General features: G+C 57.1%; 1 protein-coding gene across 1 annotated transcript; it reads right to left on the reverse strand.

Annotated features, from left to right (window-relative positions):
• Positions 1-1,086: 1,086 nt before the first annotated feature.
• On the reverse strand, positions 1,087-12,842 carry LOC108311211. Its single transcript, XM_037742043.1, has 2 exons — positions 8,654-12,842; positions 1,087-1,216 (listed from the first exon to the last, which is right to left on the reverse strand). The coding sequence occupies exon 1, from the start codon at positions 11,970-11,972 to the stop codon at positions 11,022-11,024; it is 951 nt and encodes a 316-aa protein (XP_037597971.1). The 5' UTR covers positions 11,973-12,842; the 3' UTR covers positions 1,087-1,216; positions 8,654-11,021.
• Between the last annotated feature and the right edge of the window lie 2,038 nt (positions 12,843-14,880).

The following is a 14,880-nucleotide window of genomic DNA, read 5'->3' on the forward strand; positions in this document are numbered from 1 at the left end:
AGTTTCGCACTTGTTACCCAGGCTGGAGTGCAATGGCGCGATCTCGGCTCACCGCAACCTCCGCCTCCTGGGTTCAGGCAATTCTCCTGCCTCAGCCTCCTGAGTAGCTGGGATTACAGGCACTTGCCACCATGCCCAGCTAATTTTTTGTAGTTTTAGTAGAGACGGGGTTTCACCATGTTGACCAGGGTGGTCTCGATCTCTTGACCTCGTGATCCACCTGCCTCGGCCTCCCAAAGTGCTGGGATTACAGGCGTGAGCCACCGCGCCCGGCCGCTAATTTCTTTTTAAGTACAGTATTATTATTTTTAAGACGAAATCTTGCTCTGTCACTAAGGCCGGAGTGCAGTGATGTGATCTCGACTCACTGTAACCTCTGCCTCCCAGGTTCAAGCGATTCTCCTGCCTCAGCCTCTGGAGTAGGTGGGACTACAGGTGTGCACCACCACGCCCGGCTAATTTTTATACGGGGTTTCACTATGTTGAACAGGCTGGTCTCGAACTCCTGACCTCAGGTGATCCACCCGCCTTGGCCTTCCAAAGTACTGGGATTACAGGTGTGAGCCACCGTGCCTGGCCTAGTGCATTATTTTTTAAAGTGGTAAATCATCTGTCTGTGTGTGTTTAATTACTAGTGACTAGGTACTGTTCAACTCATTTATTTGGGGACAGGCTCCTATCTAGTGTCCCACCACTATATTACTTAGGCCAGGATAGATACACACAGTGGAGGAAAGGCTGGAAGATGACTCTTATGTCTAAGGTTCACTCTGGGAAAGCACAGAGCTAGAGTTTGCTCAGAACCTGGCTCCCGCAGGTGGGCACCGCTGACTGACAGCTGGAAGATTCCAGATTCCCAGTGCGCCGGCTTCTTGAAGTGGCATGAACCCTGGCAGGCTCTTTGAAGTTTGTGCCCAAAAACGGTGGAGTGGGGGTCTGTGCAGGAGCCAGGCCACCTGTGCTCAGAATCAGCGGGTTTCTCTTGTCTGTCAGTCAGGGGTGCGGGCATGTCAGGGCACTCCTGGGAAGAAGGGTGAGGGCCTGTGGGCCTCAAGCTGGCGGTACAGGCAGGAAGGCTCACCTGCCAAGGACAGAAGTCAAAACCAACAGGGGAGCTCTCCAGGGGAGGGGCTTTCAAGCCCTGGCACCACCCAGACTTCACCTGAGAGATGTTGGACCAGGTGTCAGTAGACAGCCCGCCATCAGGGCACACAGACTGTTGAAACAATGAGCAGTCCTCTTCCTGGACCACACGGTGGTCAGTCCTCCCCAAGAGCCCACAGCCCGGCCAGCAGCTGCTGGCAGCGGCTGGCCCTGGTTTCCCCAAGGCCCCAGCAGCTCTGCCCATCTACACAGCCCCTCGCCACTGCCATCGATGGTGTGGACATGTCAGTCTCCAGGCTGCTGCAGGGCCTGCCCCTGGTGGGGGCTATGATATTGGTGGTTCCATTGAGGGGCTCCCCTGGCCTCCCCTGGCTGGCTGGGGTGGGTGAGGTGACATAAATACACTGAGCAAGTAGCTCTGCAGACCACCGGATCAGCAGTGTCCCTTGTGGCCACAGTGTGGCTTTAAAGTGGGCCCCAGAGGTGGCTCTCCAGGCCGTCTGGTTGGGCTGTTCTGAGGCATATCTGCTCCTAGGACTGCCCATTCATTACGGCCAAATGAGCAGGCACAGGCACTGACCCCAGATGAGGTTTCTCGGGGCCTCCAGGGGTGGGAGACCCCCCGCCTCCAGCAGCCTCAAGGCACTCAGAGGCCTGGCTCCTCAGGGTTGAGCTCAGGTCTGCAGTGAGCAGGGGGTCTTCCTCCTGCTGCTCCCCGCTGCCTGGGCAGGCTGTGGCCCCCCGGGGGGCTGCCTGCCCACCGCTGCCTGCCAGGAGTGCCAGGGTCTTTTGTGAAATAATCACATTACTCAAATTCAATCCTTTAACAAACAGTACATTTTTGCATGTATTTTGTAGAGTGGCATATGCCTCAAAGTTCTACAGGCACCACAGGGTATCTATTCTGTGAAGCCTTCCTTCCACCCGCTCCCTGCCCGCCCGCCGAGACAAGCAGCGTGGCCAGCTGTGGTAAGCGTCCTTCTGTGCATTAATGAGTGAGCAGGCACAAGCATTGTCTGCGCCTCTGTGCTGAGGTGGGGGCTCTCCGTGCGTGTTCTTCTGCACTCTCGCTTTTTCAGCGAGTGCCATGCGTCAGAGCTCTTTCCCCAGCACCACACAGCCCCAGCCTTTCCCGTGGCTGAGTGGCAGCCCATTGGAGGGCTCATAACTACCCATGGATATTTAGGTTGCGTTCAGGCCTTTGCCATTAAAAACAACGCTACCACACTGTGCTCTGCAGTATGCCAGCATGTGTGCACGTGTGTCTGCAGTGGGGAGGGGTGGTCACGGGGTGCAGCTGCAGGGCTGCACAGTATGTGTGCACGTGTGTCTGCAGCGGGGAGGGGTGGTCAGGGGGTGCAGCTGCGGGGCTACATAGCACATGTGCACGTGTGTCTGCAGCGGGGAGGGGTGGTCACGGGTTGCAGCTGCAGGGCTGCACAGTATGTGTGCATGTGTGTCTGCAGCGGGGAGGGGTGGTCACGGGGTGCAGCTGCAGGGCTGCACAGCATGTGGGCATGTGTGTCTGCAGCAGGGAGGGGTGGTCAGGGGGTGCAGCTGCAGGGCTGCATAGCACGTGTGCATGTGTGTCTGCAGTGGGGAGGGGTGATCAGGGGGTGCAGCTGCAGGGCTGCACAGTACGTGTGCATGTGTGTCTGTGTGGGGAAGGGTAGCGTCAGGGGTGCAACTGTGGGGCTGCACAGTACGTGTGCACGTGTGTCTGTGGTGGGGAGGGGTGGTCTCAGGTGCAGCTGCGGGGCTGCACAGTATGTGTGCATGTTGCATCTGTGGCCGGCGGGTGGTCTCGGGTGCAGCTGATGCATCTGGACTTGCACTGCATTTGCATCTGTGCTTGCACTTGCGTTTACATGTGCATTGGGGCTTGCAGCTATATTTGCCGTAGAACGGGGTGGTCACTCTCAGGTGGCTCTGCATGCGATGTGTCTCTGGCTATCCCTGGCCCGGGGGTGCTCTTTCATTCTTGACTTCACTAAAGGACAGCAGGCCTGGCAGTCAGCATCCTGTGAGGGACACCAGCCAGTCTAGATGTTCCAACAGAGGAATTTTAACACCAGGAATCAGCTACCGAGGTGCCAGAAGAGCAGAAGGGAGAAGCGTGTTCAGGGGAGGCCAGGGCAAGAGGGCACTCCCGGAGACAGGAGCTGCTCCTGCCCACGAAGTCTGTGCTGCTGAGCTGTATCTGGCTGTGGATGTGCTGCTGAGGGGCCGCCTCCAGCAGGGCGAGGACACCTGCCCTGACCCTAGTGGCCACCAGTGCCAACTGGAAGCAAGAAGCATTGCCCCTCCTCCTGCAGCAGAGCTGGCCGAGGCACCTATGGGCATGAGAGCTCTGGAAGTGAGTGTGCAGCTTCCAGGTCCCTAGAAACAAAGTGTGGGGCTGAGAGCAGAGGTGCCAGCAATGTGCAGTAGGCCCTGCGCCCGCCCTGCGGTGGCCTCAGCACGAGGCCAGGCTGTCCTGTTGGCTGTGACCCAGCAGCGGCCTGGGCTGTGCTGGCCCAAGGACTCCATCTCTGTCGTTCGAAACTCCGCGACGCCCAATACCACTTTAGTCCCACATCCTCTGTGCTGGGGGCCATTCTTGGTGCTGGGGCCCTCATTAGATACTCAGTTTGCCCAGCCAGGGGAGCAGGAGCTGCTGTCCTGGGCTCTTTGCTGGCACCAGACACATGTAGCTTCTATCCAGGACGCATCCTGGAGGACTGAGGGACCCTCACCTGCTACAGCTGGAAGCCCCTCAGGCAGGGCTCTCCGACAGCCACCTAGCACCAGCAGCAGGTGTCACAGAGGGGACTTGGGACTGAGGGCTGCTTGTGACATGTCGCCCTGGGCTTTTGGGAACAGCCTCTCTGGGGAGGAAAGGGGGACTGGCCCTTCTGTGACATGGACCACGCAGGGCCAGCCCTGAGGGTCCTTGCCAGGAAAGGGGAGCAGAGCTGCCTTCTGTCCCCATGGAGAAAATTGAGACCATGCTGGCAGCCATCGGCTGGTCAGGCTTGACCCCTGGGGGTCTGGGGCTGCAGCACAAAGCACCGCAGACCGAGGGTCCAGACCACAGACGTCCACTCTCTCGAGGTGCTGGGGGCCAGAGGCCAGAGATGGTGTCAGGAGGGCTGGTTCCTGCTGGGGCTGTGGGCAGTGTCTGTCCGGGCCTCTCTCTGTGCCTCTGGGACCCCTGGCATTCCCTGGCTGGTGGAAGCAGCGTCCCAGTTCCCGTCTGCTTCCCACCTCACACACGCTCTTCAGAGCTTGTCTGTGTCCAGATCTCCCCTTTCCGGAATGCTAGTGGTCACTGGAACAGGGACACAGCCTACCCCAGCAGGCCTCCTTTTAACGAATTCCACCTGCAAAGAGCCTGTTTCCAAATGAGTCACACTCTGAGATAGTGGGGGTCACGACTTCAGCATATACATGGGGAGTGGGATGGAGACAGATGTAACTCAACCCAGAACAATCCCCTCATAAGCAAAGAACTTCTTTCTCCAAACAGAAAGAAAGAAGTCTTAGCGGCCTGTTACATTAAACTGGAGACCAGGCCCCAGGAGGCTCAAGCGGATGGTGCCAGGCAGGCCTCACAAGTGACCTCACCCTTGCTTGATTTGCAGAGGTAAGCGAAACCGAGCTGTTTCTTGCAAATGCCTACGTTAAGGAGAAACAGAACTTAAGCTCCACCAATCAGAGGCAGCCAACAACCTTACATAACCAGGGACTTTCCAATGGGATGGGCCCCATAAAGCAGCTGTGTACCTGCAGCCAATCAGATACTTTCTCTGCTTTACCTGAGGCAACTCTGTACCTGCGGCCAATCAGGTGCTTTCTCTTCTTTACATTAGGCAACTACAAACCTGCAGCTAATCAGATACCTTCTGTCCTTGCAGAGCTGCCCCTGTGTTCCCTTGGTGGAGCTCCTGGTTCACTCTGGTGTGGGGCTGCCCAATTCATGAATGGCAATTTGCTCAAGTCAACCCTTTAAAAAGTGTATTATGCCTCAGTTTACCTTTTTAAAAGAGACCTCAACTTGAAAGGCAGGTCAAGAACAGGAGTAGGGAGTTCTCAAGGATGTCAGTATGAGTGACCACTGAACACCAGGAAGAAGTCTCGACTCATCAGTCGACAAAAGAAGGCACATCTGGTCACCAGTTTCGCTGTTGAACTGGTGAACTTTTATTTAACCGATAATCCTCCGTGGAGTGTAAATGCAGGTGGACTTTTGGAGGATATTGTCAACAAGAACCTGCAACCCAAAAATGTTCCTTCAATTCTGGGCTTCTATTTCTGATCCTCTAACATAAGGAAAGATCCCAAGATATGGGAAAATATTGATGCAAAAAAGATTCATCTCAGCGTAATTAAAAAATCCACAGAAGCAAATCCAATATGGCAAAAGGGGAGATTTGGGTATATCCGTAGGAGAGAATGCCATACAATCATTACAAATTGCATTGAGAAAGGGTACCAATGGCGCTGGGGATCCCTGTAGTTATAGTGTTGAGCTACAAAAGTGAGCTAAGCTTACACACACACGCATACACCCCACACACGCACACCACACACACACCCCACACACACAGGTTGGATGAGAATCATACCCCGGCGTGCGTTTACAGAGGTATGACTGACTGTCAATGCGAAGAGGCCATGTCCCAGAAGGGAGATTTTTATATTTGCAAGAGGAGGGAGGCAGGAAGTTTCAGTTAGGTTGGGCAGGAGCAGGCACCAGCCTTTCTTGTGGTTTCCTTGGGAAGGGCAGGGCAGGGAAGGCGGGTGGGCAGCTCAGGACTGGCTGGCCAGAACAATTCTGGTGGACTTTGGGGCATAGGGGCTGTCCCTGCTTGCCTGGCTCTGGGGTCATCTAGGGCAGGGAAAATGCTGGCTTGGTGTACGAGTGAGATGAAGCCGGTGGTTAGGGTATAGACAGGATTGCCTGCTCTAGGTCAAGCCCTGTGTTGGCTCCAATATCAGCCAGCTCTGGGAGGGTTGGTCTGCAAGGGTCCCTGCATGCCAGAGCATCAAGAATATAGAAAATAAGAAAATTATAGTGAATCCAATTGGCCCTGTGACAAATGGATGCCAAAAAGACAAATACAGAGTCTCAGAAAACCCAGCTAGAACACACACACACACACATGCATATACACACATACAGGCACACACACACATGCATATACACATACACACACACATGCATATACACACGTACACACATACAAACACACAAACATGTATATACACACATACACACATGCATATATGCACATACACATACATACACACACATATACACACATACACACATATGCATATACAGACACACATGCACAAACACATACAGACACACATGCACATGCAAGCCCACACATACACATGTATATATACACATACACATACAGGCACACACATACACACACATGTATATACACACATACACACCTACACATGCATATACACACATACACGCATATATGCACATACACATACACACATGCATGTACACACATATGCATATACATACATACAGACACACATGCACACACACATACAGACACATGCACATGCAAACCCACACATACACATGCATATACACACATACACACACACCCACACATACATATACACACATATACACACACATGCATATACACACATACACATACACCCACACATACCCCCCACACACATGCATATACACACATACACACATAGACACACACACACACACACACAAACCCACACACACATATACACACACATACACACATGCATATACACATATAGGTGCACACACGCGCATATACACTTACACACACATATAGACACACACATAGACACACACATACACAACACACATACCCACACATACACATACACATGCACACACACACGCACACACACACACATTGTTTATGTTGTTGAAATGCACAGGAACAGGCAGCGCCGGAAGGAAGCATTCCACAATGTTGATGGTGTTCTCTTGCTGTTGTGAATATATGGTGGTTTTTCTCCTTCTGTTTCTTGTAATGGTCTTAATTTTCAAACTCTCTATCAATGAATATGTATTATTTTTATAGTCAGGAAAAAAGGGTTTAAATTATTTATGTGGCTTCCTGGACAGGAGGCCTCGGCTGGGGCCACCCTGAACCCAGCAAGCCCTGCTCCCACACCTGCTGGGCTGGGGACCCTGCTGGGCTGGGGACCCTGCAGCACTTCATGTCACTCAGGCACGGTGTCTCCTGCTGATGTCTCCCGGAGCCAGGAGGAAAAGCGTCGGAGAATCGTGTGTGGTGACACTGGCAGTTGGATGGGACCCAGGACCACTATTCCATAGATGGTGTCCTGGGCCCTGGGGAGCCCCTGTCCTGAGGACAGCAGGTTCAGCGCAAGGGACCAGGCATCCTCCTCGCCCTCCTCAGCTGCCACCTGAGCCTGGGCGGGGGAACTGGCCAGGACTCAACAGTGCCCTCACCAAGGGGTGGGACCTGCGTGGCAGGCACACTGTTGGGATGGCAGGCCCTTGGGGTCTCAGCCTTCATCTGTACACTGCCACCCTGCAGCCCTCCCAGACGTCCACCCCAACAGGGGGCCAGGGCCCTGATCTGCCTGGGACTTCCTTGGTTTCAGCACTAAAAGTCCCACACCCCCTAGTCCAGGCCGAATGGAGAGGGTTGCTCACCTGTGTTCAATGTCCCCTCAGAACCCTGAGCCATGCAGGCCCTCACATCCCCATGCTTCCACCCCCGTCTCACCCCAGATCTGGTCTGAGTGGGAGTTGGTCCCACAGTCCTGATGGCCTCTGACAGTCACAGTTCCCTGGGGTCTGCAGCCAGCCACCTGGGGCTGGCACAGAAGGTCTTGGAGCGGAGGGAGGTGTCAGAGGGCTTCAATGCACCCCTGCACTTGGGGCTGTCCCCCCAAAGGTCCTGGGGGGGCTATCCCCCACACGCCCCTCCTGCCAGATGCTGGACCACCTGTGATGGGGCGGAGGGACTGCGGGTTAGCTCCATCTGGAAAACAGTGTGTGTGACAGAAACAGGGCGAGAGAGGATGACAGGGGAGGGGGGATGGGCCGGGAAAGAGTGATCTTGGGGAGGAAGAGAATTCCCTTGGGATTCTACCCTGAGGTGACCGGATAGCTCCTGCTCTGGAACTGCCTCAGTTCAATGGTGGCCTTCAAGAGGTACAGGGACTTTAAACCGCAGTCACTACATAGGAAACATCGGTTTGAAATTATGGCAAAATACACTTTTGCTGATCAATTGGCTCCATTGTGTATACGCAGAATCTACACACACATTCGTGTGACATCAGAACTAGGACTTGAGGCAATTTTAATGCAGAATTGAGGAAAATGAACATGCGCAGCCGATTCCAAAACCAGCCCTTTCAGCCTGCATCCCAGGGGCCCAAAGACACCTCCCTGGGAGTCAGAAGACAGAAGCTGGAGTCTCAGCTGTGCCACGGAGCGCCCTGGGACTTAAGATGTCACTCGCCTCGGTTTCCCCAGATAGGGTGAGAGAAGGAGGTGGCCTCTTACCTTCCTTCCTTTGCACACAATGGCTTCCTCCATGAAGGCCACCAGGGCCATGGAAATGAGCGGCAGGCCCAGCTTCTGGTGGCACAGCCAACCCTTCCTCGGGAGCCCCTCCCCAAGGGTGGGGCAGGGGACAGAGGCTGCAGCTCCAGCCTCCTAGGCTGAGCTTGGACAGGGCCTCGGGGGGATATGCTGGCTGCCCTCCACCCTCCCCCGGGAGCTGGCTACCTCCTCCTCCAGCTTCAGCCCCTGGACCCCTTAAGAAGCAAGCGCCCCTTTAGGGCCTGTGCTGGAATCCAAGACGCTGGTCTTTATTCAGGTCTCTGCCAGCCGTGCTTGCCAAGAGATGTCTCAGTCTCTTGTCAGACACACGCACGGCTTCCAGCAGGACACCGGTAAGTTCCTGCCTATGAAATGATGGTTTCCACAGTAGCTGCAGGCAGGGAAACGGGAAGGGTTAAACTGGCTTCCTGCCCTGGGACATTTGGGGATTTTTATCACACGTCACTGTCTGTGACAGCCTCTGGGCCTTTGGAATATTCTGGCACAACTGCCGGCTCCTCGGGCTCATCTTGGCTAAGCAACCAGTTCACAGGCGGGGCCGTGGCACCCCAGACAGGTCAAAAGCAGATTGGGACGAGACTGGCAGCGACGGGAGGAGGGCTCCTCACAGGGAAACGCAGTCTGCGCCACCCTGATTGTCTCGGGCTGCCCAGGGCAGGTCCAAGGCGGTGGGTTTCTGGGTGTGTCACCTGCTCTCCCAGGCGTGTGGGCCCCGCCCCCGGGCCCTGCTTCCTCGCTGAGGCTGGGACCCCATCCCGCTGGGCCATGAGCTCCCAGGAGCTGTTTTGCCGTGAGCCTGGCTGGGTCCTCCAGGGTCTCCTCTGGGAGCTGAGGGAAAACTCGTGGAGCTTCAGGATTTTGAGAGTTGCAGGAAATAAGACCTACACTTGAAATAACTTTAAGCAAAAAAGGAAGTTTGTTTCGAGTCCCTGGAGAAGCTGGGCTTGGGGCCTTTGGCAACCCAGCCCCCTGCTGCTATCCACTCTGTTTCTCTCTGGGTGGGGCCTCTTTCTCTACTCGGACAGATGGAACTCCTTCCGGGCCCGGCCTGGCCGCACAGCACCCCACAGCCTGCATGGTGGCCCAGTGGGGATCCCTCCAGCCCCAGAGGCAACAGGCCCCCCACTGATGCCACGGGGGCAGGAAGGGGCTGGGATATGGCTAGTGGGAACCACACCCAGTGTCCGCCACGCCCCCAAGACCCCTAGGGGCCCTGAGGTAGGGACAGGAGTTCCAGCCCAGGCCCCGATGCCCAGTGCCACGTGCCCTGTCCAGTGAGCCCCTTCAGCGTCCTGGGTCTGTGGGCCTGCGGCCGTGGCCAAGTTCAGCCTGCCCATGTCTGACCACAGGCTGGGAATGATTCTAACATTTATAGATGGTTGGGGGAAAAAAGGCTTTGTGACACATGAGAGTTACACAGAATTCCCATCTCCGGGTCCATAAACACAGTGTAATTGGCACAAGCCAAACCCACGTTTGTGGCTGCCTCTGCACTTTGAGGCCAGAGACCACGAGGCCCCTTCCAGAGACGGCGTGCTGACCACAGCTGCAGGCAGGAGTGCGGCCTCCGGCTGCAGCCACTCACCAGACATGGCAGGCTCTCAGCCACACCTGAGGTGCGATTCGAGTTTCTCATTCAGCCGGCTCCGCTGACAAGGAACTCAGCCTCCGCCAAAAACTCCAGAACCCTTCATCTTGGTCTTTACGCCCTACATTTTTTTCTAATACACAAGAAAACCAACCCATGACTGTTCAAAAGGAGACACTAAAATCACAATCCAAGCAGGCACCCTAAGGCCCTGGCTGATTTGAGGCCTCTTCCCACTGGGTGTCCTAGGGTCCCTGGGCCCTGACGTCCCTTCCCTGCCTGGGCTGTGACAGTCACGACTAGCAGGGCCAGGGCTGGGCTGGAGGCTGGTGCTGTGGGCGAGAAGGAGCCTGCCGGGCACATCTGTCCTCCTTGTCAATGCTGAGCAGTGAGGCGTGGCTCCATCACGTGCTGGGGAAGAAAGGAATTCACAAAGGGCTAAGCTCTTCCTGCTCTCCTCAGAGGAATGGAGGGGCCGCTGACTGCTGTTTCCTGGAAATCTGTGCACCAGTCAAGTGGGGCATCTGTTTCTCGGGCCCACGGTCTGACCCGTCAGGTGTGCTTTGGGGCAGTGGGGGAACCATCTGGAAGGCGTGGGTCCCTGCTTTCTGTAGGGTTGGGGTCCATCCCTGCCTTTGTAACTGGGCCTGGTGAGAAGGGCCGGCCCTGGGGTCCCCGCCACATGGCCTGAGGTTGAGGTAACCACAGAGTTCTTTGGTGTCAGTGGCGGTGGGGGGTGAGGGCCAAGGACCTCTCAGTACCAACTAGAAGGTCAGGTGCAGCCACCTGAAGCTGCTGGCGGGTTCCAGGGCATGTGGACTCCCCATTACACCCGAAACAGACAGATAGGGGCGCCGCCATAGCTCCCCAAGAGGTATGGAGACCTGGGTGTCTGACCCCCTCAGTGTGGTCTGGGAGCTGCCAGATGAGGGACACGAAGATCCAATCCAGAAGCGTTCTGCTGGGGCTGCTGTCTCGGCCCAAGCTGCAGAGGCCGGCGTACTTGTTCCTGGCACAGGGGTCGGTCAGCCACGGGCCGGGAAGCAAAGGCTCGAAGACCTCGCTCCTCAGCCTGTGCAGGCAGGCGGTGGTCACCCTCCTGACCCGGGGCCCGGGACTCCTGGGTGGCATGTGCCGTGGGGGCACTGGCACAGAAGAGGCCCTCCAGGGGCCCACAGGGGCTGCCCCTCCCCAAGCAGCCAGGCCAGGCACCCGGCGGCCTGGGCTAGGACCTCCTCTGGGCCTTTGCTGCACCATCTCCCAGCCGTGCTCAGTGTGCCCCAAGCTGGAGAATGGTGACTGACCATGGGTGACTGGGACCCTCCAAGCTCGGCAGAGGCTGTGTGTGCTTCCCCTGAGGCGGGCCTGCCGTCCACAGACTCTCACTTCAAGCTGCCTCTGCCCTTGGGAGCCCTCTGGAATGAGGGGATGCAGGAGAGACCCGGATGGAGGCTGCCTGGTCCTTGGGGCGGGTGAAAGAGGTGTCTTCTGCAGGAGGAGGGGGTGGTGGAGCTCAGCAGGCCCGTGAGAGGGGCCTCCCTGATGGCCAGAGATCCAGAGGAGGAAGCAGCGTGGATTAAAACGGGGCCAGGACAGGCTCGGGCAGGGGTGCTCCAGGAAGGATGGAGGGGCGCAGATAAGAGCAGAGGAAGCCGCAGGGAGGGCCTCCATCGGGGGAACAGGCCCCCCATCAGCGCACGTGGCCAGGCCAGAGTGCTTTCTTACTCACAGCTCCCCAGACTTGCCTGTTCCCATCGGGTCACAGGTGACCACAGGTCTCTGACCACCCCCCAACTCAGGTCGATCTGTTGCCTCACCCTTTGCTCCTGTTGGCAGAAAATAAGCCAATGACACCCTCCCCTAAGAGAGGCCCAGGGAGCCCTGGTGGGCATCAGATCCAGAGGTCCCTGGAAAGACGTGATTAAAATGAAGGAAGCCAGAGCTGGTCCTCACTGAGCTCCAGCAGGGCAGGAGCTTCTCACACCCTCTGAGCAGCAGGAAGCAGGCGCTCTGGGGGCCGAAGCCTCAGGCCCAGATGAGACGGTGGGGTCTGGGCGGCCGGCACCTTCCTGCTCCCCCAGCCCTGGAGCAGACTCTAACCCAGGGCCGTGGGAATCTCACGTGATCAGCCCCAAACCTGGCGCCCAGCCAGAGTGTGGCCTGGAGCGGGGTCCTGATCCAGACAACTTCCAGGAGCTGCTTGAGCTGGGAGTGAGGAGCCTCTCCCTGGGGGCCAGGGTGCAGGAACGCACACGCCCAGGAGGCTCCAGGCAGCTCCATCCAAATCTACAGCAAGCAGGCAGCGAGCACAGGCGCCTGGCCTTCCTGCACGCACATGGACCGCTCGGGACTTGCACGAGGCCCTCGTGATGTGGGACGAAGGCGGGCGGCCTTGCTCGCCCCTGCTGCAGTGAGGGTTCCTGGGATGTCTTCTCTGCAGGGGAGGTGCTGTGGGGAGGGGCTGCTCCCTGCCCCGGGGAGTTCTGACACCAGAAGTGGAGACGTGAGGGAGCATGGCCCCAGCTGTTTATTTAGTCATTCCTTGGTTTTCTCGTGTATTCATGTGACTCCTGTAGCGCTTTGCTCATAAGCAACCGTTCCAGTCCGAGGTGCTCATAATGCAGTCCCAGGATGAGCACGTGGGGACCTGGGAGGCCAGGGCCATGGGTGGGCAGTGTCCTGGCTTTGATGCCCAGCGTCTGCCAGTTCCCGTGTGCAAACACTCCTAGCACGGCCGATTCCGAGCTGCCGACATGAGGTCACGGACACAACATCAGGACGAGACGCCCCAGGCCACAGGCTGTGGTGAGCAAATGTTAAAAAGTAAAAAAACAAAAGTTAAAATATGGCCAGGAAGTAAAAATTGTGTTGCCGAAAAATGCTTTGTCTCCGTGCTAGTTTTTCTTTGTGCACCGAGAATTATTTCCAACAGGTCCCAGCTACCGGCCACAGCTTGCTCCGGCCCAGGGAGGTCAGTGGTGGTGCCAGGAAGCTGTGATTCCCTCGTTTACAAATGAGAACATTGAGGCCTGGAGAGGTGGACAGGCTGCCGAGGCCACGTGTGCAGTGAGAAGCAGAACAGACCCACACGCAGACCTTCTGTGCAGCTGAAGGTCCCTGCCTCTCTGCCCTCTGACTGCTGCTCTGGCAAGGCCAGGTGGGGGCTGGGGACCTGGAGACGGCTCACTCCCTGCAGAAGCCACTGCCTGCTGTCCCGGGGCCGGACCTGGGGATGGCCATGCAATACCAAGTGGCCAGGAGCAGCCCGCTCTTCCTCCCTGCCTTGGCCTCCGCACCCTGGGCTCCTGCCAGTCTCCCCCTCCCCACACTCAGCTTCCTTCCTTGGCTCCCCAGGGCTTGCAGAACATTCAGGCAGGTTGGGGCAGAGCCCACAGGGTTGGCGTGCGCTCCCAGGAGCCCCCACCCAGGCCTTCTCCACTCCTTGTTTGGAAACCGCGGTGTTTGCTTTTGAAGGGCACCAGAGTGTACGCTGCACTTACAGGAGGACTGCTGATTATTTTCTTAATGGAAGAGCAAATATTTACGTCTTAGGATCTAAAGGGCAGTGTGGAGTGTGTGGGATATTGACTTTCAACTGGGAGTGGGCAGGGAAACAAACCCTTGGCTGCCTCTGGCCTTGCTCAGCCAAAATGAGCAGAGACGTCTCCCTTGGTCTAGGGGCCACCTGGGCCTCCATTAACCTGCCAACAGAGAAGGAGGGCCGAGGCGGCTGTGCCATCAACCACTCCTCAGCTTGGGGTGACTGAGCAACCCTCCATCAGCCCCCTCCTGACCACTGCTTTCCCCACGGGCTGCGACGGGGCCCAGGGTCCTTCCGCCTCTCTGGCCTTTGCTGTGCCTGAGGGTGGAAACTCTTGCTAGGTGGTCCCCCTGCAGCTCTGTCCACATGTGCTGCTGGCAGCCACCAGCCCAGCCATGTGGGGGCATGACCATCAGCCTGCCGTGTGTCGGCAAATGCAGCCTGGGCCAATGTTAGGTTATTAAGGCCAAATCCTCACCCCTCATAGGGAAGTGCACCGGGAGGCAGGGGAGGGGCTGCAGGGGAGCCCATGGGGAGAAGGAGCCTCCTAGAGACCCCCAGCATCCGCTTCCTGGGCAGGCAGGTGAGCTGCAGCCAGAGCCCCTGGGTTCGCCCAGGCCCAGGGCTTGTCTTTGGGGCCACTACACCAGCCCCACCCAGGATTGCCAGTCCGGCCCTGCTGTGGGAGCACCTGGGGTGTCCGGGGAGCAGGCTGGCCCTGACCCAAGCAGGAGATGCAGTTCAGGGGCCGGCCCCGGGGGTTAGGGGTCCTGCCGAGAAACACCTGCCTGTCTGCTGGTCACTTGGCTTCCTAACCCTATGGCAATCCTGCTGCATGCTTCTGGAAGTTTCCACCAGCAATGCCAGGAGCTCTGGGTCTGCACCTCAGCGAACTACATGGAAAAGGGCACTTGTTCTGTGGGTAACTTGTGTGTCCATGGCCCCAATTTAGAGGCAGGGTTCTCCCTGGAGCCATTGGTGGCCCTCGGTTGCTGGGGAAAGAGGGTAGCACAGTGCAGCAGCGTCCCCGCCCAGGGC

Source organism: Cebus imitator, unplaced genomic scaffold (genome assembly GCF_001604975.1).
Source record: "Cebus imitator isolate Cc_AM_T3 unplaced genomic scaffold, Cebus_imitator-1.0 Scaffold112, whole genome shotgun sequence".
In the NCBI taxonomy this organism is placed as follows: domain Eukaryota; kingdom Metazoa; phylum Chordata; class Mammalia; order Primates; family Cebidae; genus Cebus; species Cebus imitator.

What these genes read in the sequence shown, in the direction of transcription:
- LOC108311211 (XM_037742043.1), bottom strand. Translation starts at nt 11,972, where the DNA reads ATGGAGGCCCTCCCTGCGGCTTCCTCTGCTCTTATCTGCGCCCCTCCA.